The 25,019-nt window shown below is 37.3% G+C and overlaps 1 protein-coding gene across 2 annotated transcripts in view; it reads right to left on the bottom strand.

The window, feature by feature from the left end:
- Window positions 1-25,019, bottom strand: part of PACRG (parkin coregulated) — a 510,585-nt gene that overhangs the window by 219,864 nt on the left and 265,702 nt on the right. For both annotated transcript variants that reach the window (XM_029223337.1, XM_029223338.1), the window contains one exon: window positions 15,039-15,210. In XM_029223337.1, coding sequence (XP_029079170.1) covers window positions 15,039-15,210 — 172 coding nt within the window. The remainder of the gene's footprint in view (window positions 1-15,038; window positions 15,211-25,019) is intronic.

Here is a 25,019-nt window from a genome sequence, read left to right as displayed (position 1 = left end):
GCTCCTAGGACAACAGCGTGATTTCTAGGAGCCAGAGTGAGCTTTTTGGAATGTCAGGCCAGGCTTACCGCATGCATTCTAACAAGTTTACTCATAAAAGAGATCACAAACAGACTATATTGCAAGGCATCTGGCAAGAACTCTCTTGTAGGCAATATACAGAAATGGTTGAAGAGTTGGGCTTTTTCTTTTTTCCTTACTGTGTAAATAACTGAATTTCAGTAATATGCCTTGGTGGTTTGGTATTGACCTGCAGAGTCCTTACTGGAATACTGCAGTGGTCCATACTTGATCTAGTCCAGTTTCCATCTAAGATTTTTATTGTAACTTGGATGAAAGTTATAAAATCCAAATCTATCAATTTTTTGATGACCCAAAGTTGGGAAGTCTGTAAAGACATGGCCATGAAGGTACACCAAGGAGGTAAAAATAATAATTTACTATTATTACCACCTTGATTTGGCACTGTGCTAAACTTCCTACCTGTATGATCTGTCAGTCCTTACATAATACCTGGGCAGTTGGTTTTATAATCCCCTGGGAAAGATGAAATAATTAATTTACCAAAACCACACAGCTAGTTAATGACCAGCTGTGGTCTGGTTTGCACGAGCCCAAGGCCTGTGCTCATATGGTTAGACCCCACTTCTTCCCAGCATCCCACCAAATCCTGGTGGACAACAGGGCCAGACTTGGAGCCTGCTCAGGAGGAATGTTGAGTGCTGCACAGTGAACACAGGTTCTAGCATGGACTTTGAGCAAAACAGACACCTGTTGGGAACTGAGCTTAAGTGGTTTGCTCTTGGGGAACAAGTCATCCTGATGAAGCTGGGTTTCCTGGCATCTTCTGAAAAAGCAAGCAATGCTCTGCAGTAGTGTTATTCCTTGACTAGAGTTCAGCTCTCACGTGGAAGGAGGAAGTTAACAATAGGAGATTTTAGCCTGGGTGCCCAAAATCTGTTGTCATATCCAGACAGAGAATGATGATGACGGTGATGATAATGATGATAAAATTTATCACCCACTACATCCTCTGCTAAGAGCTTGAAATGTATTATCTCATTTAATCACTAAACTAACCATAAGTTGGGTGCCATTCTCACCTCAGTTCTATAGATTTAGCCCCAAAGTGATTAACTTGTCTGATAGCTGGTATGTGGCAGACTTAGAATTTTGACCAGATAGTCTGACTTCACAGCCCTTGTTCTGAATTATCACACTATACAGGAAGAGTGATAGAATTTGCTTCTTTATTTGAGAATGGGAAAGGGACAGCCAATATGTGGTGAACTCAGTTTGAAAATGCAATAATGCTATTGTTAGCTCTTTCTCTCTTTTATTCTATTGTGTTTTTCTGGCATGGACAGCTGTAATCTCCATTCTCATTGTTTTTATTTTGGATCACTCTGAGTCTTTTTCCCTATTCATACAGGGATAGGCCAGATTTTTATTCACCCTCACAGGTCCAGAAGGAATTTTTCCTCTGGCAAGTGACCGGGTAACTGTTTAAATACTTCTGAGAATGTCTAGTCTCTGCCTCAGATTGCTATCATCTTGCATCTACTAACACATTATTTATGTATAGGACATCATGTAGAGGGACACCAGTTTTTATATTATGGCTTTCTTTTTTAGAGAATTAAAGGCAGTAGGCAATTGACAGATCGAGTGTGAGAGAAATGGACAGAGAGGAAAGGAGAAAGCAGCCTCCATCAGGTAGCTGGTTTTTACAGCCCCACCTGGCTATGACTGCTCATATTCAACATGACACTTATTAAGAACCTGCTTATCACCTGACCTGGGCATCTCTACATGACCTCCCTTAATGATCACAACAGCTATCTGGGGTATGTATTAATTCCCTTGTTTTGGAGATGAGGACTAATCTCCCAAACTCAAGGAGATGGACTAATTTATAGAAGATGGTAGAGCCGGCACTAGAACCCAGAAACCAGCTCCATGGCTTCTCCAGTGGCCACACTAATCGTGAGAGGACAGAGAAACATGGTCTTTAGCACCACCTACTGAAGCTTCCTCAGAAAATGGATGTTTCAAGCTTTAAGATTCCAGATTCCATTGACCTCAATAGCTATGAATTCTCATTTGGGAATATCAATTGGTCAGTAGGGGTAAAGTTTGCTGTAGTAATAGACTAAGCCTAAAATCTAAGTGGCTTCACACAGAAAGGGACCATTTCTCATTCATAGTAGATACCCAGTTCACGTCAACATGGGGGTGAGAAGGAGAGAGGACTGTGCACTGGCTCTGAAATGCTTCGTTTGAAGGGAATGCACATCTCATTTCTTCCATTCACAGCCCGTCGGCAGAGTTAGTCCCATGGTCCGCATTAACTGCATAACTGAGAAATGCTAAGGAGGCGATAGATGTCTGGTGTGCAGTAAACGTCTCTGCTATAGAATTCACTGTGTTTTGAGAAGCTACCTCTTTTCACGTCCACTAACCTGTACTATGGGTAGGTTACATGATCTGGGTTAATTGAGTCAGTGTGTTCCATCCCCCTTGGCGATAGTTCTAAGCTGGTACATGTGGTACAATCACAGTGCACCTCTGACTTTTATTTTTTCTGGAAATTAAAGGAAAATGGCACTTGTTCTTTTCTACAGGTATAAATTAGTAAGCATGTAGTTCCAGGATTGGAGCATCCTGAGGCCAAAAATGGAGCCAGCTTTAAGATGACCATGCATAAAACAGAACAAGAGTGACATTGGCAAGCCACCAGATTAAATCAAGCCTGAAATGAGACCCTGGATTGTTCAGTTATGTGAATTATTAAGCAAACCTAATTCTTTATGAAGCTTTGAATTAGTTTTCTTTTTCTGTCTTGTAACCAAAATAATCCTAAGTAATACAGGAATTTTTTCCATATTTTTAGAACAAATAATATATTTTTTTCTTAAATTAAAAATTATTACTTTTTAACACCTTTAAAATAATTTACCTGGGAAATTTCAAGTGATATAAGTAAAATTATTAGATCATAAAGAATAATGCAGTTCAATTGGACTTGTTCCCTTCTAATTAAATAGAATTCTCAGAACAATTTTTGTAACGTGATACAGATTCACATGTTTTATTCTTACTTGGTATATTTTTTTCCACTGGGTGTTCTTTAAAAATACCATTTTGTTTTTGAAAATGGTATTGTTTAAATTGCTTCAGCTGTGTCTGTGCATGTTTGTCCTTTATAGCTGGGTGACCTCAACTCATTAGAGCTCTCCTAATGAGGCCACTGTTTTATGACCTATTTGTAGATCAGTGATATTTTTGTAATTCTTTAGCCAGGTCACCTTGCCTCCTAGTACACCATCTCACAAATGTATGTTACTGCTCATAAACAAAAAGAGTCACACGAGAGAATGTAGATGAATAAACAATTACTCTCACTACTTAAATAATTTCTCCAATAAGTGGAAAGCATTATATCATTATATGCTTTATTTGCTGTTTCATATTAGAGATTCTTACAAGGTAGTTTTTATATAACATGCAGTACAGTGGCAAGCCTAAATGGCCACTTCACACTTTCGATCATGACACCTATACAAATTTCAGTATGGATAGCAGCTATGTACCTGATTAAATAGATGATGCAAATATTTTGATGTATCTACTCTGTACTAGCCAGTACATTAGATGCTGTGGGGACATATCACTTTCTAACATTATATTCTAAGTGACGTAAGAGAGAAAAATTCAAAGTTCTGTGGGAATAGGAAGGCAGAGTGGGGAGAGGACTGGAGTTGAGGGTAGGGAGGGAGAGGGCAATCAGAAGAGGCTCTCCAGGACAATTCCTATTGGAAGTGGGTTTTGAAGCTTCCTTAACGTTTAGGCATTTGAGAATGTGTGGGAATGGGTATGCCCCGAAGAGCAAAGATAGAAAAGGGCAAGACAAGTTCTATAGCACAATCGGTTTGGCTGGAGCATTGGGTGCATGAGGGGAAAGAGTAAGATATTAAGTCAGAAACATAATTTGCAGCCAGATATTTAATGGGAATCCTTGAATGCCATGCCAAAGAATGGAAAGTAGGCAGAAGCTGGATGGGAGTCTGTCCTTGCAAGATGGAAGTGTACTAGGTAAGATTTTGAGTTGAAAACTTTTTGCCTCCAAAAACTAAGGTGTGTGTCCTGAGGCAGAAGGAGGTAGAAGGTATATTTAATTGAGGTATCAGAGAACAGAGTTTTGGGCTGGCAGAGTATGTAAAAAATTAGAGGGGGGGATCCTGGAAAGTAGAGACCCACAGATGAGGTAAACAAAAAACCTGCAAGAAAACTCTACCTTAGCTGATCTCTAAGAATTACACACATGAGAGAGATCTCAGTAGGCCCAGATGATAAGCAGAGGCTGGAAGGTGAAAGAACTGAAGATGAAAGAACTTAGCCTCCTGTTCACCACAGGGGAGACAAAGTTTAGAGTTTGTGTTTAGCAGGTTAACTATCCATTAGAATTAGAACTGACACTCTTCAAAAGAATATAACAGAATCCAGAGACTCTATGATATATTAGTCATAATGTCCATGGTAGGATTATACATTCTGGCCCCTAAGCAACTATAGTTAACAGAACACCCCACCTCCCCCATTAACCTGCAATAGGTGTGTAGCAGATATGAGAAACAGAACTTTTTAAAGTCACTATTGTTTTAAGCTTTTGATTTTGGAGATTGCTTGTTCTTTCAATATAACCTAGCCTGCTCTGATTGAAAAAAATTCCTTTTATCATATTGAGAACTCCCTTCTATCCTTAGTTTGTTTTAAAAATAGAAATGGATGTTGAATTTTATCAAATGCTTTTTACCATCATTTGAGATGATCACCTGATTTTTAGCCCTTAATACACAAATGTAAATGGCATTATCTGATTTTTCTAATGTTAAGCCAATCTTATCTTCCTGAAATAAAATGAACTTTGTCATGAGAAATTATCAATTTTATATATCAATGGATTCAGTTTGCTAGTAATTTTGTTCAGAAATTTTTCATTGATATTCATGAATGAGATTGTCCTGGAAGATTCCTTCTTGTAATTTCTTGTAATGTGCTTGTTGGTATCAAGTTTATGTTGCACCATAAAATGAGTTGCAGTCTATATTCTCTATTTTCATTGTCTGAGAAAATCTGTGCAAGATTTACATTATTTTTTCCCTAAGTCTAACCAGTGAGGCTATGTGAGCCTTGAGTTATCTCTGTATGAGGAATTTTAATTACTAACTTAATTTCTTCACTTGCTATACTACTGTTTGTACTTTAACTTATTTTCTATTTCTCTGGTGTCAATTTTGTACATTATATATTCCAAAAATTTGACCATTTCATTGAAATTTCAAAGTTTTAGGGATAAAGTTGTTTATAATATCCTATCAAGATATCCTATCAATGTCTGTAGGGTCTGTATAACATTTCCTTTTCCATTTCTGATATTGGTTATTTTTGCCTTTCATTTTTTTCATTTTTTATTTATAAGCTTTTACAAATGTTTATCAATTTTATTAATCATTTCAAGAAACCAAACAACATTTGGTTTTTGATGCTCTCATTTGCATGGTTGTTTTCTATTTTTATTTTATTTTGCTTTTATACTAATAATTTATTCTTCCTTTGACTTTCCTTTACTGTTCTTCCTGTCATTTATTGAGATGGATACTTCATTTACTATTTTTCCCTTTTTTTCTTTTTGATACCATGTTTAAGGCTACATATTTTCCTCTAAACACTGCTTTACATGTCATATGTGATAAATATTTTAATGTAATTTTTTGTAATATTTTTATGTAATATATTTGGTAAGTTTTTAATATGTAATTTATGTGATATTTTCATTATTGTGCAGTTAAAATACTTCATAATTTCATTAGAATTTCTTATTTGACCCATGAGGTATGTAAAAGTATATGCCAATTTCAAAATATATGGGAATGTTTTAGTCATTGCTTTAAAAAATTGATTTCTAACATAAATTGCATCTTAGTTGCACAATATACTTTGTATGAATTCCATGCTTTGATATTTTTTGAGACTTGTTTTATGGCCTAGGATATGGTTAATTTTTGTAAATATTCTATGTGTGCCTAAAAAAAGTCATTTGCAGTGACAGATGCAGCCCTAAATTTTGTAAAGAAGAGAAGAAGCTCAGGAGATCCAGATATGATTCAAATCTTGATTCTACCATTTGGCAACTGTATGACATGGATGTTTTTCTTAAATTTTACATGCCTCAGTTTTGTCACCTGTGAAATGAGGATTATAGTAGCTGGATTGAATAATATGATTCCAGGAAAGCGCCTAGCCCGCTGAAAGCTTCCAAGACATATGGTGGTTTCCTTGCTTTTGTAGTGCAAAACTTTAGCATAATTTTCTGTCTTCGACCTCACAAATTATGAAAGAGAAAATAATATATAAATTATTTGAAGAACATGATAGAATAAATATATATTAAGATCTATATCATAGACGGGATTCACTTTCTTTTCAGCCTCCATGATGACAATAACTGAGCATTCCTATAGCCTAATAAGAGCCTCAGTAAATTCCCAAAAAAATGTAAATAGAGGAGAAGCTACATTCTTTTGCCACAGAGCAATAAATATAAATAAAATGATCATGAAAACAAAATCTCTAAATATTTGTAAATTTTAATGTATTATTTTGTTCAAATGAATCATCAAAACTATAAATACAAACTATAATATAGTGACAAGGAGAAACATACATATAAAAATAAATAGAATTAATTCAAAATTGCACACAGAAGTAAAGTCATTGCTTTACATGCTGTGATTACCAAAAGAGAAACAATAAAAATAAAAGTAAAAGTATGCTTTTAATGTAAAATGATACAAAAGCAAAACAAACAAAAATCTTAAGGAAAACAGATAAACCAACTGCCTTGAAGATGTGATATATATATATACATGTGTGTATACAATATATATACACACAGTATATATATACACACACACAAAGAATGGAATATTACTCAGCCATAAAAAGAAAAAAATTCTGCCATGTGCAACAACATGAATGGACATAGATGGTATTATGCTTAGTGAAATAAGTCAGCAAAAACATACTGTATGTTATCACTTATACATGGAATCTAAAAAATAAAACAAAAGAATGAATGTAACAAAACAGAAACAGACTCACAGATATAGAGGACAAACTAGTGGCTACCAATGGGGAGAGTGAAGGGGGAGGGGCGAGATAGAGGTATTGGATTAAGAGGTACAAACTACTATGTATAAAATAAATAAGCTACAAGGATATAATGTACAGCACAGGGAGTATAGCCAATCTTTTATAACAACTTGAAATAGAGTATAATCTATAAAAATATTGAATCATTATGTTGTACACCTGAAACTAATACAATATTGCAAATCAACTATACTTCAATAAAAAAATTAAAAATTTATAAACCATAAAGTTGAATAGAAACAAGGTGAGACTTTTAAAAAATACTAAACGTAAAATACAGAAACCACTGGCTGACAATAAATTAGAGAGAAATTATAAATGCATAATATTATCCCCATTTTATAGATCAGGCAACAGTGTAACATGGAGTAAAGCAACTCGCTTCAGATCACGTGGCAACTAAACAGTGCAGCCAGGATTAGAAGGTGAGCAGTCTGATTCCATAGTCTATGCTCACAACTAGTACACTAGTACACTATCCTGTTGATCTATATGCAGGGTTGGGAAAGTCTTAAAATCTAGTAAAGAGGAAGGTAATTGTTACTGAATGAGGGAAGGAAGGATATAATGAGTCAGAAAGCAAAAAGCAAATACACAAACACCCAAATCCTACAAATCTATAGTAAATATTCATGGAGAGATAAGAGAATGAGCATAATGTGTTCATAAAAGAAGGGAACAAAATACTATTTTAAAAGAACAATGAGATTAAAATAAAATTATGATAATTAACAAATTATTCAATCATATTTTTGGAATATAATGTCAAGGAAATTTCCCAGGAAGTAGAACTAAGACAGAGTTGGATGATATGAGCAAAAGGATAAGAAATTCGAGAAACAGCCCACAGGGTGCAATATATTAGTAGCAGGAATTACAGACAGAGAAGTAAGAGAATATAGAGGGAGAGCATTATTAAAGGAATAATGCATGAAAAGTTTCTAGTGCTGGAAGACATATGTCTCTAAACTGAAATTTTCCAGGACAATGAATGAAAACACAGCCACATCAAAGCATATCAACATGAAATTTCATATTACCAGCGATAAAGAGAAGAACCAGAAATCTTTCAGAAACTGGGGGAAACAAGCCACAGGCAAATGGCTGGAAACTCAAGTGGCATCAAGATTTTCTAAGCAATGTAAGAATCTGGAAGGCAGCAGAGACATGACCTCAAAATTCTGGATGAAAATGATTTTCAGTGGAGCCAAACTAATAAACAGTGTGATGGTAGAATTTTCAGATAAGCAAGGCCTGAAAAATATACCTTTCATGTACTTACAAGAAACTACTGGAAGATGTGCACTTTAAAAATGAGGAAAATAGGGCAAACAGCAAAGGAAAAAAAGAGGTCAAACATGAAAGAGGAGTAAGGAGAAGTAGCAGAAAGAGGGAGGGTGCAAGGGGTATCTCCAGGAAAAGAAAGAAAATTGATGAGTTGTCCAATGCTCTGAACATCTGGAAAATAATATTCATTTGCTAGATCCTGAAATATTTGAAAAGAAATAGTAAGTATATACGAAACAAGCAAACAAAATGAGAGGCAATTTTCAATGCTAAGAAAAACAAGTTGCCTAAGGAAGAAATGCAATCATAGTAATTGTGTGATTTGCAGTGAACAGTATTTATGTCATCACAATAGTGTAACAACTGATTATTATCCAAAACTGTATATAACTATATTGGAAGGGTGGAGTGGGAAAGAAGGCAAGTTTGGGTAAGAGAGCCAGATTCTGACCATTTCTCGGTGACTGGCAGCTCTCATCAGAACCATATTGTTGGGAACAATCAGTGGGAAAAACCTCTCAAAGAAGTTTCCACACCAAAGCTTTTTTCTTGTGATTAGTGATTATTTCTCCCATTTATTTGTGATCATCACAGATAATTTAGTTTTCCTTTTGTCATCTCATTAGTTTTCTTTTTTTTTTTGCAATCTCCCTTGTCTTTTTTTTTTTTAACGTTGTTTCCTTATTGACAGTGTTTCAGTTCTCTTTCCCTAGTACTTCATCTGATATACCACCTATTTTAATCTATTAATGGTTACTTTTAAGGCCTAAAAACTGAACCTTACGTTTCTCTAATTAGTCACATTATGAATGAAGCAGTGTCTGTGGGTTTATTACATATTAGAGAAATGATCATTCATCTATTTTCCACCAGCTCATTCCCCACCTTGCTCTCATGCCCAGGATCTTGTGGGAGGGTCTGAGGAGTCCCAGCCTAATCTTGGCCTGGTCACCCTTGTCCTGACCTTGCAGCAGCAGCATTAACTGGGGGTTTCTTAGAAATGCAGCATCTCAGGTCACGTCATATCTACTGATGTGGAACCTACATTTTACTGGGGTCTGGAGATGATTTGTGTGCACAGTGAAGTTTGGGAATTGGTGCTTTAGACAGCAGGCTGTCCGCTTGGGCTGGTAAAGACTATATGTAGATTTGAGGCCCCAAGGTCAGGCAGTGGAGGAAGGACCAGCATCTTACTGTCTCTCAATCAAGAGGTTTACTCTTCTTCTAGAGGCAAAAAATATCAGTATAGCAGCTGACTGTTGTTCTAAAGCATGATGTCATGGTTTGCACTGCGCAAAGGGTCATGACAATAACATCTTTATTGTGAACATTTTTATCAATATAAATTGATCCTCTTTACACACATAAAACTTCTTTTCATTAAATTCTACTTTTCTAAAATTGAATAACTACTCCTGCCTTCTTTTTCTTAATTTTCCCCAATATAGCTTTTATTTTTTAAATGTTTAAGTATTATTTTGTTTTTATATATATAGAGAGAGTTTATATTCAGATTTTGTTTTTCACAAACCAATTTGAAAGTTAATTTTCATAGTTGATATATTTGATTTCACATTTTCACCTTATTTTGAGCTTTTGGCTCAGCACTTCCTTGCTGCCTATTCAGTTTCATTCTTTTAATATATAGACTCTGTTTTAAATATTTTTATCTTCTCCATTGACTTTGAAGGTTTATATCCAATTTCTCTGAATTACTTTTGCCACATTACTGCAAAATGATCCTTTGACATTTCTTGCAGTTTTGAAACTCTTTTCCATCAACTATTTACACTTAACTCTAGATTTAGTGGCTCTTAATGCAGCTTGCTTTTCAAACTATGACATCCTCATTTTGGGGTTCTTATCTTGCCCTTACTCTCTGAGAGTTGGAGCACATCCACAGTAACCCTTTGTACGAAGGGCAGGTGGGCATTATGCTCACTGGGTCTGTGAGTCTTTTCTTTTTCTTCTCCTTCTCCTCCTTCTCTTTCTTCTCCTCCTTCCTTCTCTTTTTAAACCAATTTTCATTCAGTTTATTACATCATGTCTTGCTACTCATATGACAGGGATGAAATGTGCATAAGGCGATTCTCCTCCAATTCTCATTGCTGTCTGGAATTTACTCTTACAAAAAGTGTCTTAGCCCCAGTTATTTTTATTTCTTGGTGTGTACCACTTTTTTCCCTGTCCAGATGTTTTTCCTTGTAATGAGCATTTTCTACCTGCAAAATAAGGGATATTTTTCATGTCTGAAAATTTCTTTCAATTCCTTCTGCCATTACCATTTCTATTCCAGTTGTTTTGATGATTCCTCTTGGGAGCCCCTATAACTTTTAGCTCCTGCTTGTGTCCTATGTTCTCCATTTTATAGTCCTTCCTCACCTTCTTTTTTATTCTTGTCTTTTCTGAGGGAGATGGGCTACATTTACAATTCCAGGTTGTGCAGTTGATTGTCCTCTGTGCCTCTGGGGGGACATTAATCCTGCTCTGACATTTTTAGTTTCCCTTTTCTCAGTCAGCACTGGCTTATTTTCATGTGAATCTGGTCTCCTCTTGTAACTTTCTGCTTCTGTTTCATAGAGGCTGTATCTTCCTGAATGCTGAGGATGTCAAACACGTTTCTACAAGTTTCTTCAGGATCCTATGCAAAACGTTGTTGAGGCACAGTTTTCCTCTGACTATTCATATTTTCTCCCCTGTGTGTAGCAACTTGTTTTGAATGGCCCCGTGTGGCTGGGTTATTGTTATTGTTCTTGCTTTTATGGAGGAGAGAGAGCGCTAAACCCAGAGTCTGCAGGTTGCTCTTGGCACCTCCTATCCTCCTGGCTGCTATGGGAATCCCCTTCTGCTTTCGATAGGCAAAGCTTCCAGTGACTTCTTCCTGGGATTGCTCTGCTGGATTTTGATGGATTTGTGTTCTCCTCACTGGATGGAGTGGACGGAAGTCTAAAATCCACAGTTTGGATTGCTCACATGGTCCCTCTCATCTCATCCTCACCTACAACGTTTCGCTGTTGCTCTCAGCAATCAATGCTCCATTGCCAACGCTGACTACTTTATACTGGGATTCTTTTGTAGTTTCTGACCCAGAATAACTCAAGAAGGTGTAAATAAGAAAGTGGGAGAGGAAGAGGAGGACCTGTAGTGATGCCATAAAGCAACAGCAATGGAACAATGTGTTAAATGTGCACTGTTCCCGTTATTACTCGATGACCCCACTTGGGGTCTTGAGCCAAGGAGAGAAGCAGAAAGTAAAGGGTCTTCTTATCTCTTTTTATGTTAGAAATCGTAGAACCACTGAATGTGTCCATTTCTCATTCCAGTATTATCAACCTTCCATTTAGTTGAAATAAACCCCAGATTCCAGAAATAGATAGGCAGGTAATCCCATTCACAGCTCCACAGGGAGTTTATATATTTTGCTTTGCCTTCAGAGATATTAATTATCGATGAATTAGAATTCAAGAAAAGATGTTAAAGAACTGCTAGCTGGTGATGGTGAGGTTAACTTTTGCCCCTGGAATGAGCCAAAATTTTACTAATAGTACCTTTTGAAAATAAGGTACACACAGCTGTTATATGTTATGCCAATTATGTGTATCAGTCCGCTTCTGGATCAACTAGCTCCCTTCCAGAATTCCACCTGAAAAATGTAGTTTATGTATGTAATACTTTTCACACTGTGCTGGAACCGTGCATTATCTTGCATAGTTAATCACTATTCTTTGCTGAGTAAAGTTTGGCTTTCAGTGATGTAGACAGAGTGAGAAGAAGCAAGCTGAGTTAGAAGATTCAGGATCAGTATATAATAGCAGAAGCCCAGGAAGGCAAACTAGGATATCTACCAAGAGAAACTTTCATTGCTTCTGGAACTGTAAATGATCAAATTCATACATAGTTACTATTCCCTGACAGATCATGTTTACTGAGTTCTTAATGTTTTCACTCATCAGCAAATGACCTCTAGGATGTGTCCTTAGAACACATCACTTCTCTCTTAACTCATTTAAGTATCTTCAAAATACTTAAATCAAATAAAATTGAAAATCAATCCACCTTGGCCTACAATACTCTAATTTGGACTGTTTTAATTGTAAGTGGTATAATCAAAATATTTCTTAGAAGTTCTCTTTCTGCCCTTCAGTGTTTTCAGTGGGGCTATGAGGGAGACACTCCTGAGAAGGCAGGGATCCCAAAATGAACAGTTTATTGTAAAGAAAAGAACAGACTTCTGGTATTGCTGCTGTTCGGATGGGTGCAGGAGAAAAGGATAATGTGCTCTCCAGATAGTTCCCGGGGAGAATGTTCTGGGCTTTTTTGTTTATCGATAAAACTTGTGCATCATCTTTAGAAAATGTAGCATTTTTACTAGAATTTAACATATTCAAAAATTATGACTTGTTAGAAAGAATAAATCACATTTGGAAAAGGTTTTAATATAACTCAGTATTATATATCCTTCCTGAAGGCCTTTGAAGATTAGCCCTTCACTCAGCTGATGCATGAGGGGAAAGGAAAATTGGTTTTTAATAAAGTCGCTTTTGAAGAGTCGTTTTTCTTTCCACATTGCTTTTCACAGCAGGTATCACTGTCCTCTTGTTTGGTTTCACTTTCTATGTCTTGGTGGAAATTGGAAGCGGTCAGTTACATATCTCTTACAGAAATCTCAAAGACATGAGAGCAAATTTTAAAGTTGACTCAATTTACATAGTGACGGAAGAACTGTCAAAATTCTAGAACTCTAATGACACTTAATTCGAATCAATAAACTAGGGGCCACGGATCATATTAAGTAATCCAGACTGTGGGAAATGACCCAATGTTGAACTACTTTGTTCTTGTTTTGGCCAAACCATATGGCAAGACTACCTCTGAGACAGTGAGGATGGGGTTCCCCTGTATCCTAGGAGACTAGGCAGGTGTACCGTCAATCATCCTGGGCAGCGGTCCATCCTGGAGTTGGGAGTGAGTGGAACTCGGGGTGGGGAAGCAGGGACCTGCTCATTCCTCTGAAGCCATAGGGTGTTTGGGCCCCGAACCAGTGGGTAAAATGCCTGGGGCAGCTCTGGCTGGGAAAGGGTGGGATTTCCTCTGCCCATGACCTGCTCAGAGGCACCAACCTCTGCTTTTCAATCACCAGCAGTGACAAAAGCTGAAGCAGCAGCAACAGTGCAGGTCGGCAACTCTGGTGCAGGCAGAGTCTGGGGGCTTAAGGGGATAGCAGAGGGGGCCAGTCCTGGCCATTTGGACTTGAGAAGAGGCCGGAACCCCCTCCTGGAATCTTGTCACTGTAGGGTGGCTCTATTTCAAGGGCCGTCAGCAGGATGGCAGCTAGGTGAGGAGACTGGACTGGAAGTGGCTAAGGGTCTTGTCTGGGGGCCATGAGATGCCATTGCACTGGACAATGAAAATCTCATAAAACACTTTTATTTTTTTCTTAAAATTTTAATATGGGAATTTTCAAATACATATACAAAAGTAAAGAGAATGATGAACCCACATACCCATCACCCAACTTTAACAGTTATCAACATTTTGCCATACATCGTCATCTGTCCTTCACCTCAATTCTTTCTCTCTCCTGGATTTACTTATTTATTTATTTTTGTTAGTTTCTTCTTTATAACAAAGTGAATCAGTTATACATATACATATATCCCCATATCTCCTCCCTCTTGCGTCTCTCTCCCACCCTCCCAGGTGGTCACAAAGCACCGAGATGATCTCCCTGTGCTATGCAGCTGCTTCCCACTAGCTATCTGTTTTACATGTGGTAGTTTATATATGTCCATGCCACTCTCTCACTTCATCCCAGCTTACCCTTCCCCCTCCCCATGTCCTCAAGTCCATTCTCTACACCTGCGTCTTTATTCCTGTCCTGCCCCTAGGTTCTTCAGAACCATTTTTTGTTTGTTTTTTAGATTCCATATATATGTGCTAGCGTACAGTATTTGTTTTTCTCAGAAACACTTTTAAAGGGGTGCTCTCAGCCAACTAGTCTGTAGGGACTCAGGCCAGAACAAATTGGCCACAAAAAGGAAGCACAATCTCATTTTATAGACAAACAGATAAAGCCAGTGACAGGATTACTCGAGAGACCCCCCCAGATAATCCACTGTAGACAAAAAAGTTCAAGTATTTAATAACATTGATCTTTTCTCCATTCCAGATTTTTTTTTCTTAAAATTATGAATTCTGCTGCATAAAAGTTACTAAATATAATTGTGTTTGTATTGTATATTATACACTTTACTTCTGAATGTACTAATGTTAATGCTTATGTCTTTACTATAAAACATTTTAAGTTAGTGTAATCCCCATGCAATTTAGTTTATTTATGTCGCTAAGCTGCACCGCAGTATCAATGATGGGATATATTAGGAGATTTGGGATGTTTGGCCCCATAAGTCAATTTATAAAAATTATTGCAAAACCTGGGGATAGCCTCAGTCTGTTGTGTTTTATTGCTTAATTAGCAAGTTGTCAAAAAGTGGCACCATATAAAGTGAGTGATGCTTTTTTACCTGTTCACTTACTTTTTATCGGGATAATGAGCTGTGGAATGACAGGAAGAATCTTGTTCCCCCCGTGTTCCAGCATGTCGTGGATTCCTTGCCGAGCAAAAAATTCATAGGGAAATGTCATTTCACAGAGCCCATCAAAAAACAGAGGCAGATAACGATGGTAATCCAGCTTCTCAATTTCTACCTGAAAGGAGAGAGAAAAAATGCTATGTGAAAACAAAAATGAGGCAAAGCATGGCTGGGCCAACTGTGAAGCTGTCACTAACTTAGGAGAAGCAAGTTCTTCAGAGCTTCAGGAAGATTTTATTAGTCAACTCACGTAACAACCTGAAGTATGTTGTCACGTCTTTAATCTAGTAGTAATGAGGTTAAAATCATTGACCTTTAAATATTAATAGATTAAAATCATTAATAATCTACATTGAGAGCATTTTAGTACTTTTTTTGGGGGGGGTTCTTAGGTTAATTTTTTACCATTTGGCACAAAGGCAATACTGAAAAGGGATTCAAAAAGTCCATAGTATGTATGCTAAAAAAAAAATATATATATATATATATAAAAGAATAAAATGGGAAAGAAACAGTTGAAAGGAGATTAACATCTGAATTTCTAACAAAAATCTAATAGGTATTGCACATTAATATATTCTTGTGAGATATGTCTCTTCAGGACCTGGCAAATATGAGCGTAAGGGGTAAAATATGATTCCATGGATGTCTCCTGGAGCCTGCATGTCAGGTAGAATGTTGGTGCCATCAGGAAAAAATGGGGAAGACACACACTGAGCTGAACCTAAACAGACCATGGACCCCTCAGAATTAAAATATCCCAAACTCTCCTCTGCTTCTTCTGGGGCCAGAGATATACCACTTTTCCACTTCTATATACTTCACTCGCAATAATGCTTGCATGACCTTTTGTCCAGATCTTTGCAATAGTATCAAGCACTATAAGGAATAGGAACAAAATTTCCAGAACAGAGCAAAGAGATGGCACTTTGGCAGCTGTTCACATGTAGATTTGCTCTAGCCTGGGTCCTCTACTATCTAGAGTATCCATGACCTGACTTTCTACCCGCAAGGTGACAGGAGTGATGGTGATATCATGGATGGAAAGAGGCCAACAGACAGACTGTGGATATAACACACCTACAGAGCAAAGGATGCAGTGTTCCCAGTAAGAGGTGCAAATTTCCCTGATTTTCATGTCCTTATGAAGGTACCCAGCTTCCAATTATCACTATATATATATATATATATATATATATATATATATATATATATATATAAAATTAAGTGAGGAGCCCACCAAGACCTCAGAGAAACCTTTTTACATTAGGAGGTTTTCATACCCTCCAGTTGTCTCCCAGCATTCTGGAGTTTCTAGCCATGTGCCTGCCTGGGCCTGGGTGTGAGTAACTGATAACAAGCCAACCACATTTCTGAGTGCTTACTATAAGTCTGGGTGAATCAAATGTCCTACAGTTCTCCAAGCAGGAGGTCTGTCTCCAGACTGCTCATGAACTACCCAGCCAACTAAGGAAGTAAGCACTCAGATTCGAATATTCATGCCCTTCGGGAAGTGGAGCTTGGAAAATGAATCCTAAATGGAGGTATGTACAGATATGTTTTACTTTATATTCCTTCAATAGTTGTAAAAGTTGCTTTATTCATAGTAAAAGTTTATGAAGTATATATTTAATACCAACCTTCTCAAGGACTGCTGTGTATTTGAGAACGTTTTAGAACATTATTTTGCACAATTAAAAAAATATTGTTACATCATTCAGCTCCAAAAGTATTATACAATGTTGTTACCTATAATTTTACCTTGTAACTTAACTTCATAATGAAAGTGTCATCTGTACTATATTTTGACTTGTACTTTTGATATTTTGCTAAATTTTTAAGCCCATTGTCACAGTTTTACATATGTCTCTTATAAAGTAGAACATCATTAAATTTTCTACTTTAATATGATCTAAGACTTTGTATTTTAATATATTAAGCATTCACATTTATGGCTATGTCTAGTTAACGTCTGTCATCTTATTTTTTTGGTCTCTGAATTTCATTTTTCATTTACTTTTTCCTTTCAACTTTGTATTTTTGTCATGTGGATTGTTTTCTTTACATTTTTGTGTCTGATGATTTGAAAGATAAAGCCTGTTTAAATATTTTATTGGAGCTATCTCACAGTGTTCTCAAATATTTTAAAACATATGTATCTGAGAAAAGTAAGTTAAAAATCTCCTACTAAGATTACTGACATGCCAATTTCTCTTTGGAATTTTGTTGGTTTTTTGGTATGATTTGGGGCAACAATTCCAACATCAACAACAGCAACAAAAAAGAGCCAAGTTTATGATACCAGACACTATTGTAAATGCTTACGTGTATTAGTTCACTTAATCCTCGTAACAGTTCTAAGAGGTAGGTATTACTGGCATCCCAATTTTCAGTATAAGTAAACTGAGGCACAGAGAGGTTTAATAACTTGCCTAAGGTTTGCAGTTAATTAGTGCTAGAGCTGGGATTCAAGCCCAAGCTGTCTGGCTGCAGGACATGATAGTACTTATCAGGCTATGTTGTGAGGCACATCAAGGTTCAGCATTATTGTAATCTCCTTGTGAACTGGTCCCTTTATCCTCTTTATCATTATTAATGCAGTCTGTCTTAGTCTAATCTAACTCTAATATTGCTATCACTGTTTTGTCTACTTTATCTTTCTCTATATCTTACTTTCTTCCTTCCTCTGACATTATGTTTAAGAATATCTTTTTTAGGTGGAGCACCAGAAGCAAAGCCGTGAGAAGGTTGGAGGGAGCGGGTACCCCTTCCGCGGGCCATGTCTGGTTGTCACACTCTGGAGGGAGACTATTGCTTACTGCAGTGCTGCGTGCAGGACAAGGAACATCCAAGATACCTGATCCCAGAGATTTGCAAACGGTTTTACCATTTGGGCTGGGTCACTGGGACTGGAGGAGGAATTAGTTTGAAGCGTGGCCGTGTGGCTGACAGGGTGTTGGTACTCCAGCCGGGTCTCAGGCCTGAGCCTCTGAGGTGGGAGAGCCAAGTTCAGGACATTGGACCACCAGAGACCTCCGGGCCCCATGTAATATCAATCGGCGAGAGCTCTCCAGAGATCTCTGTCTAAATGCTAACACCCGGCTCCACCCAAAGGGCAGCAGGCTCCAGTGCTGGACGTCCCATGACAAACAACTAGCAACACAGGAACACAACCTGATCCATTAGCAGTGAGGTTGCCTAAAATCATACTAAGTTCACAGACACCCCAAAACACCAACGGACGCAGCCCTGCCCACCAGAAAGACAAGATCCAGCCCCACCCACCAGAAAACAGGCACCAGTCCCCTCCACTAGGAAGCCTACACAAGCCACTAAAACAACCTTACCCAAGGGAGGCAGACACCAAAAACAACGGGAACTACAAACCTGCAGCCTGCGAAAAGGAGACCCCAAACACAGTAAATTAAGCAAAATGGGAAGACAGAGAAATATGCAGCAGATGAAGGAGCAATGTAAAAACGCACCAGACCAAACAAATGTAGAGGAAATAGACAGTCTACCTGAAAAAGAATTCAGAGTAATGATAGTAAAGATGATCCAAAATTTTGGAAATAGAATGGAGAAAATACAAGAAACGTTTAACAAGGACGTAGTAGACCTAAAGAGCAAACAAACAATGATAAACAACACAATAAATGAAATTAAAAATTCTCTAGAAGGAATCGATAGCAGAATAACTGATGGAGAAGAACAGATAAGTGATCTGGAAGATAAAATAGTGGAAATGACTACTGCAGAGCAAAATAATGAAAAGAATTGAGGACAGTCTCAGAGCCTCTGGGACAACATTAAACACACAAACATTCGAATTATAGGGGTCCCAGAAGAGGAGAGAAGAAAAAAGGGTCTGAGAAAATATTTGAAGAGATTATAGTTGAAAACTTCCCTAACATGGGAAAGGAAATAGTTAATCAAGTCCAGGAAGCACAAAGAGTCCCATACAGGATAAAACCAAGGAGAAACATGCCAAGACACATATTAATCAAACTATCAGAAATTAAATACAAAGAAAAAATATTAAAAGCAGTAAGGGAAAAGCAACAAATAACATACAAGGAAATCTCCATAAGGTTAATAGCTGATCTTTCAGCAGAAACTCTGCAAGTTAGAAGGGAGTGGCAGGACATATTTAAAGCGATGAAAGGGAAAAACCTACAACCAAGATTCCTCTACCCAGCAAAGATCTGATTCAGATTCGACAGAGAAATTAAAACCTTTATAGATGAGCAAAAGCTAAGAGAATTCAGCACTATGAAACCAGCTTTACAACAAATGCTAATGGAACTTCTCTAGGCAGGAAACACAAGAGAAGGAAAAGACCTACAATAACAAACCCAGAACAATTAAGAACATGGTAATAGGAACATACATATCGATAACTACCTTAAATGTAAATGGATTAAATGCTCCAACCAAACGACATAGACTGGCTGAATGGACCCATATATATATGCTGTCTACAAGAGACCCAGTTCAGACCTAGGGACACATACAGGTTGAAAGTAAGAGGACGGAAAAAGATATTCCATGTAAATGGAAATCAGAAGAAAGCTGGAGTAGCAATTGTCATATCTGACAAAATAGGCTTTAAAATAAAGACTATTGCAAGAGACAAAGAAGGCCACTACATAATGATCAAGGGATCGATCCAAGAAGAAGATATAACAATTGTAACTATTTATGCACCCAACATAGGAGCACCTAAATACATAAGGCAAATGCTAACAGCCATAAAAGGGGAAATCGACAGTAACACACTCATAGTAGGGGACTTTTCACCAATGGACAGATCATCCAAAAAGAAAATAAATAAGGAAACACAAGCTTTAAATGACACATTAGACCAGATGGGCCTAATTGCTATTTATAGGATATTCTATCCAAAAACCACAGAATACACTTTCTTCTCTAGTGCTCATGGAACATTCTCTAGAATAGATCATATCTTGGGTCACAAATCAAGTAAATTTAAGAAAATTGAAATCGTATCAAGTATCTCTTCAGACCACAATGCTATGAGACTAGATATCAATTACAAGAAAAAAACTAAAAATTCCAACACATGTAGGCTAAACAATACACTACTAAATGACCAAGAGATCACTGAAGAAATCAAAGAGGAAATCAAAAAATACCGAGAAACAAATGACAATGAAAACTCAACGACACAAAACCTATGGGATGCAGCAAAAGCAGTTCTAAGGGGGAAGTTTATATCAATAAAATCCTAACTCAAGAAACAAGAAAAATCTCGAATAAACAACCTAACCTTATACCTAAAGCAATTAGAGAAAGAAGAGCAAAAAAACCTCAAAGTTAGCAGAAGGAAAGAAATCATAAAGATCAGATCAGAAGTAAATGAAAAAGGAATGAAGGAAACAATAGCAAAGATCAATAAAACTAAGAGCTGGTTCTTTGAGAAGATAAACAAAATTGAAAAACCATTAGCCAGACTCATCAAGAAAAAAAGGGAGAAGACTCAAATCAATAGAATTAGAAATGAAAAAGGAGAATTAACAACTGACCCTGCAGGAATACAAAGGATCATGAGAGATTACTACAAGCAACTATATACCAATAAAATGGACAACCTGGAAGAAATGGACAAATTCTTAAAAAAGCACAAACTTCCAAGATTGAACCAGGAAGAAATAAAAAATATGAACAGACCAATCACAAGCACTGAAATTAAAACTGTGATTAAAAATCTCCCAACAAACAAAATGCCAGGACGAGATGGCTTCTCAGGCGAATCCTATCAAACATTTAGAGGAGAGATAAAACCTACCATTCTCAAACTCTTCCAAAACATAGCATAGGGAGGAACACTCCCAAACTCATTTTATGAGGCTACCATCACCCTGATACCAGAACCAGACAAAGATGTTGCAAAAAAAGAAAACTACAGACCAATATCACTGATGAACATAGATGCAAAAATCCTCAACAAAATGCTAGCAAACAGAATCCAACAGCACATTAAAAGGATCATACACCATGATCAAGTGGGGTTTATCCCAGGAATGCAAGGATTCTTCAATATACAGAAAGCAATCAATGTGATACACCATATTAACAAATTGAAAGAGAAAAACCATATGATCATCTCAATAGATGAAGAGAAAGCTTTGGACAAAATTCAACACCCATTTATGATAAAAACCCTCCAGAAAGTAAGCATAGAGGGAACTTACCTCAACATAATAAAGGGCATATATGACAAACGCACAGCCAACATCATTCTCAATGGTGAAAAACTGAAACCATTTCCTCTAAAATCAGGAACAAGACATGGATGCCCACTCTCACCACTATTATTCAACATAGCTTTGGAAGTTTTAACCACAGGAATCAGAAAAGAAAAAAAATAAATAAAAGGAATGCAAATAAGAAAAGAAGAAGTAAAGCTGTCACTGTTTGCAGATGACATGATACTATACATAGAGAATCCTAAGACTCTACAAGAAAACAATGAATTTGGTAAAGTAGCAGGATACAAAATTAACGCAGAGAAATCTCTTGCATTCCTATACACTAATGAAGAAAAACATGAAAGAGAAATTAAGGAAACACTCCCATTTACCATTGCAACAAAAAGAATAAAATACCTAGGAATAAACTTACCTAAGGAGACAAAAGACCTGTATGCAGAAAACTGTAAGACACTGATGAAAGAAATTAAAGATGATACAAACAGATGGAGAGATATACCATGTTCTTAGATAGGAAGAATCAACATTGTGAAAATAACTATATGACCCAAAGCAATCTACAGATTCAATGCAATCCCTATCAAATTACCAATGGCATTTTTCACAGAACTAGAACAAAAAATTTCACAATTTGTATGGAAACACAAAAGACCCTGAATAGCCAAAGCAATATTGAGAAAGAAAAACGGAGCTGGGGGAGTCAGGCTCCCAGACCTCAGACTATACAACAAAGCTACAGTAATCAAGACAGTATGGTACTGGCACAAAAACAGAAATATAGATCAATGGAACAGGATGGAAAGCCCAGAGATAAACCCACACACATATGGTCACCTTATCTTGACAAAGGAGGCAAGAATATACAATGGAGAAAAGACAGCCCTTCAATAAGTGGTGCTGGGAAAACTGGACAGCTATATGTAAAAGAATGAAATTAGAACACTCCCTAGCACCATACACAAAAATAAGCTCAAAATGGATTAAAGAGGGCTTCCCTGGTGGCGCAGTGGTTGAGACTCTGCCTGCCGATGCATGGGACACGGGTTCGTGCCCCGGTCTGGGAAGATCCCACATGCCGTGGAGCGGCTGGGCCCGTGAGCCATGCCCGCTGAGTCTGCGCGTCCAGAGCCTGTGCTCTGCAAGGAGAGAGGTCACAACAGTGAGAGGCCTGCGTACCACAAAAAAAAAAAAAAAAAAAAAAGCAAAAGAAAATGGATTAAAGACCTAAGTGTAAGGCCAGACACTATCCAACTCTTAGAGGAAAACATAGGCAGAACACTCTATGAAATACATCACAGCAAGATCCTTTTTGACCCACCTCCTAGACAAATGGAAATAAAAACAAAAATAAACAAATGGGACCTAATGAAACTTAAAAGCTTTTGCACAGCAAAGGAAACCATAAACAAGACCAAAAGACAACCCTCAGAATAGGAGAAAATATTTGCAAATGAAGCAACTGACCAAGGATTAATCTCCAAAATTTAGAAGCACCTCATGCAGCTCTGTATAAAAGAAAACAACCCAATCCAAAAATGGGCAGAAGCTTTAAACAGACATTTCTCCAAAGAGGATATACAGATTGCCAACAAACACATGAAATGATGCTCATTATCACTAGTCATTAGAGAAATGCAAGTCAAAATTACAATGAGGTATCACCTCACACCAGTCAGAATGGCCATCATCAAAACATCTACAAACAATAAATGCTAGAGAGGGTGTGGAGAAAAACGAACCCTCTTGCACTGTTGGTGGGAACGTAAAGTGACACAGCCACTATGGAGAACAGTATGGAGGTTCCTTAAAAAACTAAAAATAGAACTACTATACAACCCAGCAATCCCATTACTGGGTATATACCCTGAGAAAACCATAATTCAAAAAGAGTCATGTACCACAATGTTCATTGCAGCTCTATTTGCAATAGCCAGGACATGGAAGCAACCTAGGTGTCCACTACAGATGAATGGATAAAGAAGTTATGGTACATATATATAATGGAATATTACTCAGCCGTAAAAAGAAACGAAACTGAGTTATTTGTAGTGAGGTGAATGGACCCAGGGTCTGTCATACAGAGTGAAGTAAGTCAGAAAGAGAAAAACAAATACCGTATGCTAACACATATATACGGAATCTAAAAAACAATCAAAATTGTTCTGATGAAACTAGGGGCAGGACAGCAATAAAGACACAAATGTAGAAAATGGACTTGAGGACACAGGGAGGGGGAAGGGTAAACTGGGATGAAGTGAGAGAGTGGCATGGACATATATACACTACCAAATGTAAAGTAGATAGCTAGTGGGAAGCAGCTGCATAGCACAGGGAGATCAGTTCTGTGCTTTGTGACCACTTAGAGGGGTGGGATAGGGAAGGTGGGAGGGAGATGCAAGAGGGATGAGATATGGGGATATATGTATACGTATAGCTGATTCACTTTGTTATACAGCAGAAACTAACACAGCAATGTAAAGCAATTATACTCCAATAAAGATGTTTAAAAAAATAAAAGAATATCTTTTCTAAGTAGCTTATAGTTGGATTTGTTTTTTCCTCTCTCATTTTGTAATATGTCTTCAAACAACAAATATCAAGCATACATATGATTCTTAATTTCAAAAGTTTTGAAAAAGAAAGAAAAGCAATGGGAGCAAGGATAAAGGAAAAGAAAAAAAAGAGGGAGCATTTGAAAGACAGTAAAATTGAATGAAAGACTGAGTGAAAGAGACTGAGAAAGAAAAAGATTTTCTCTGTGTCTTTAACTCCTCCTAGCTCACTGACCACAGCAGTTCTTTCATACCAGAAATTCTTGTAAGTTCTTCTTCTGACCTGTTTATCAACTATTTGGCATGTCTATTTCACTCAGATCTATTGTCTTAATGGAATAACAAATTGCCACTATAGTTTGAGGTCAAAAACTTCTTTAAACACTGTAGACATTTCTCTACTTGCCACAGAGTGACTTTTTTGTACATAACTCTTTTCTGTTTGCATATCTTCTGTTTCCTCTTTATTATTTTAATATTGTTTCAGTTGATGGATTTGGCTAGGGCTTGGGAAACATTCTCGCATTCCATTTACAATCAGGAGCTTTGTCTGTATTTGTTTTGTTTTGTTTTTAATGATATATCTGACATGATATATCTGACTTCTCCTTAATGTATTTTTCTTTTTATCTGAAGAGCTCCTCCTAGCTACCACACCGTTTTCACATTGTTTTCCACAATAAAGGTATCAGTGCTTCTTCACTCCCATCTCTCTTCAACCTGGGAGGCCCTGGTGGGACATTAGTCAGGAGCCACAGCAGGTCAGGACCCGAGCATATGGAGAAAGGAAATAGGAAGGAAAAAAGTGGACACAGGTAGATTAATTAAGAGACTGTTGCAGTAATCCGGGTAAAGAAATTTGGTGGCTTAGGGTAAGCTGGTAGTAAGCAAAATGGCAGAAAAGTGAATGAAATAAGGACTTGTTTGGAGATAGAATCGGCAAACTGCTGATGGATTGAATGCAGAATTTGAAGGAAGGAAATCAAGGATGAACTCCAGTGATGAGGGTGTGGTGTCAAGGGGCCCAGAGAAAACAGTTTCACAAGGCCAATTACATCATGTTAATGAGAGCTGAAAAGGGACCAAAGGATTGAACAAAACAAAGGTCACTGGGAACGTGGGTTGTTCCCTTCACTGCA

Source organism: Monodon monoceros, unplaced genomic scaffold (genome assembly GCF_005190385.1).
Source record: "Monodon monoceros isolate NGI ecotype Baffin Bay Population unplaced genomic scaffold, NGI_Narwhal_1 Super_Scaffold_15, whole genome shotgun sequence".
Taxonomy (NCBI): domain Eukaryota; kingdom Metazoa; phylum Chordata; class Mammalia; order Artiodactyla; family Monodontidae; genus Monodon; species Monodon monoceros.
Note: the sequence above shows the minus strand (reverse complement) of the source record. Positions and strands in the feature narration are given on the sequence as shown.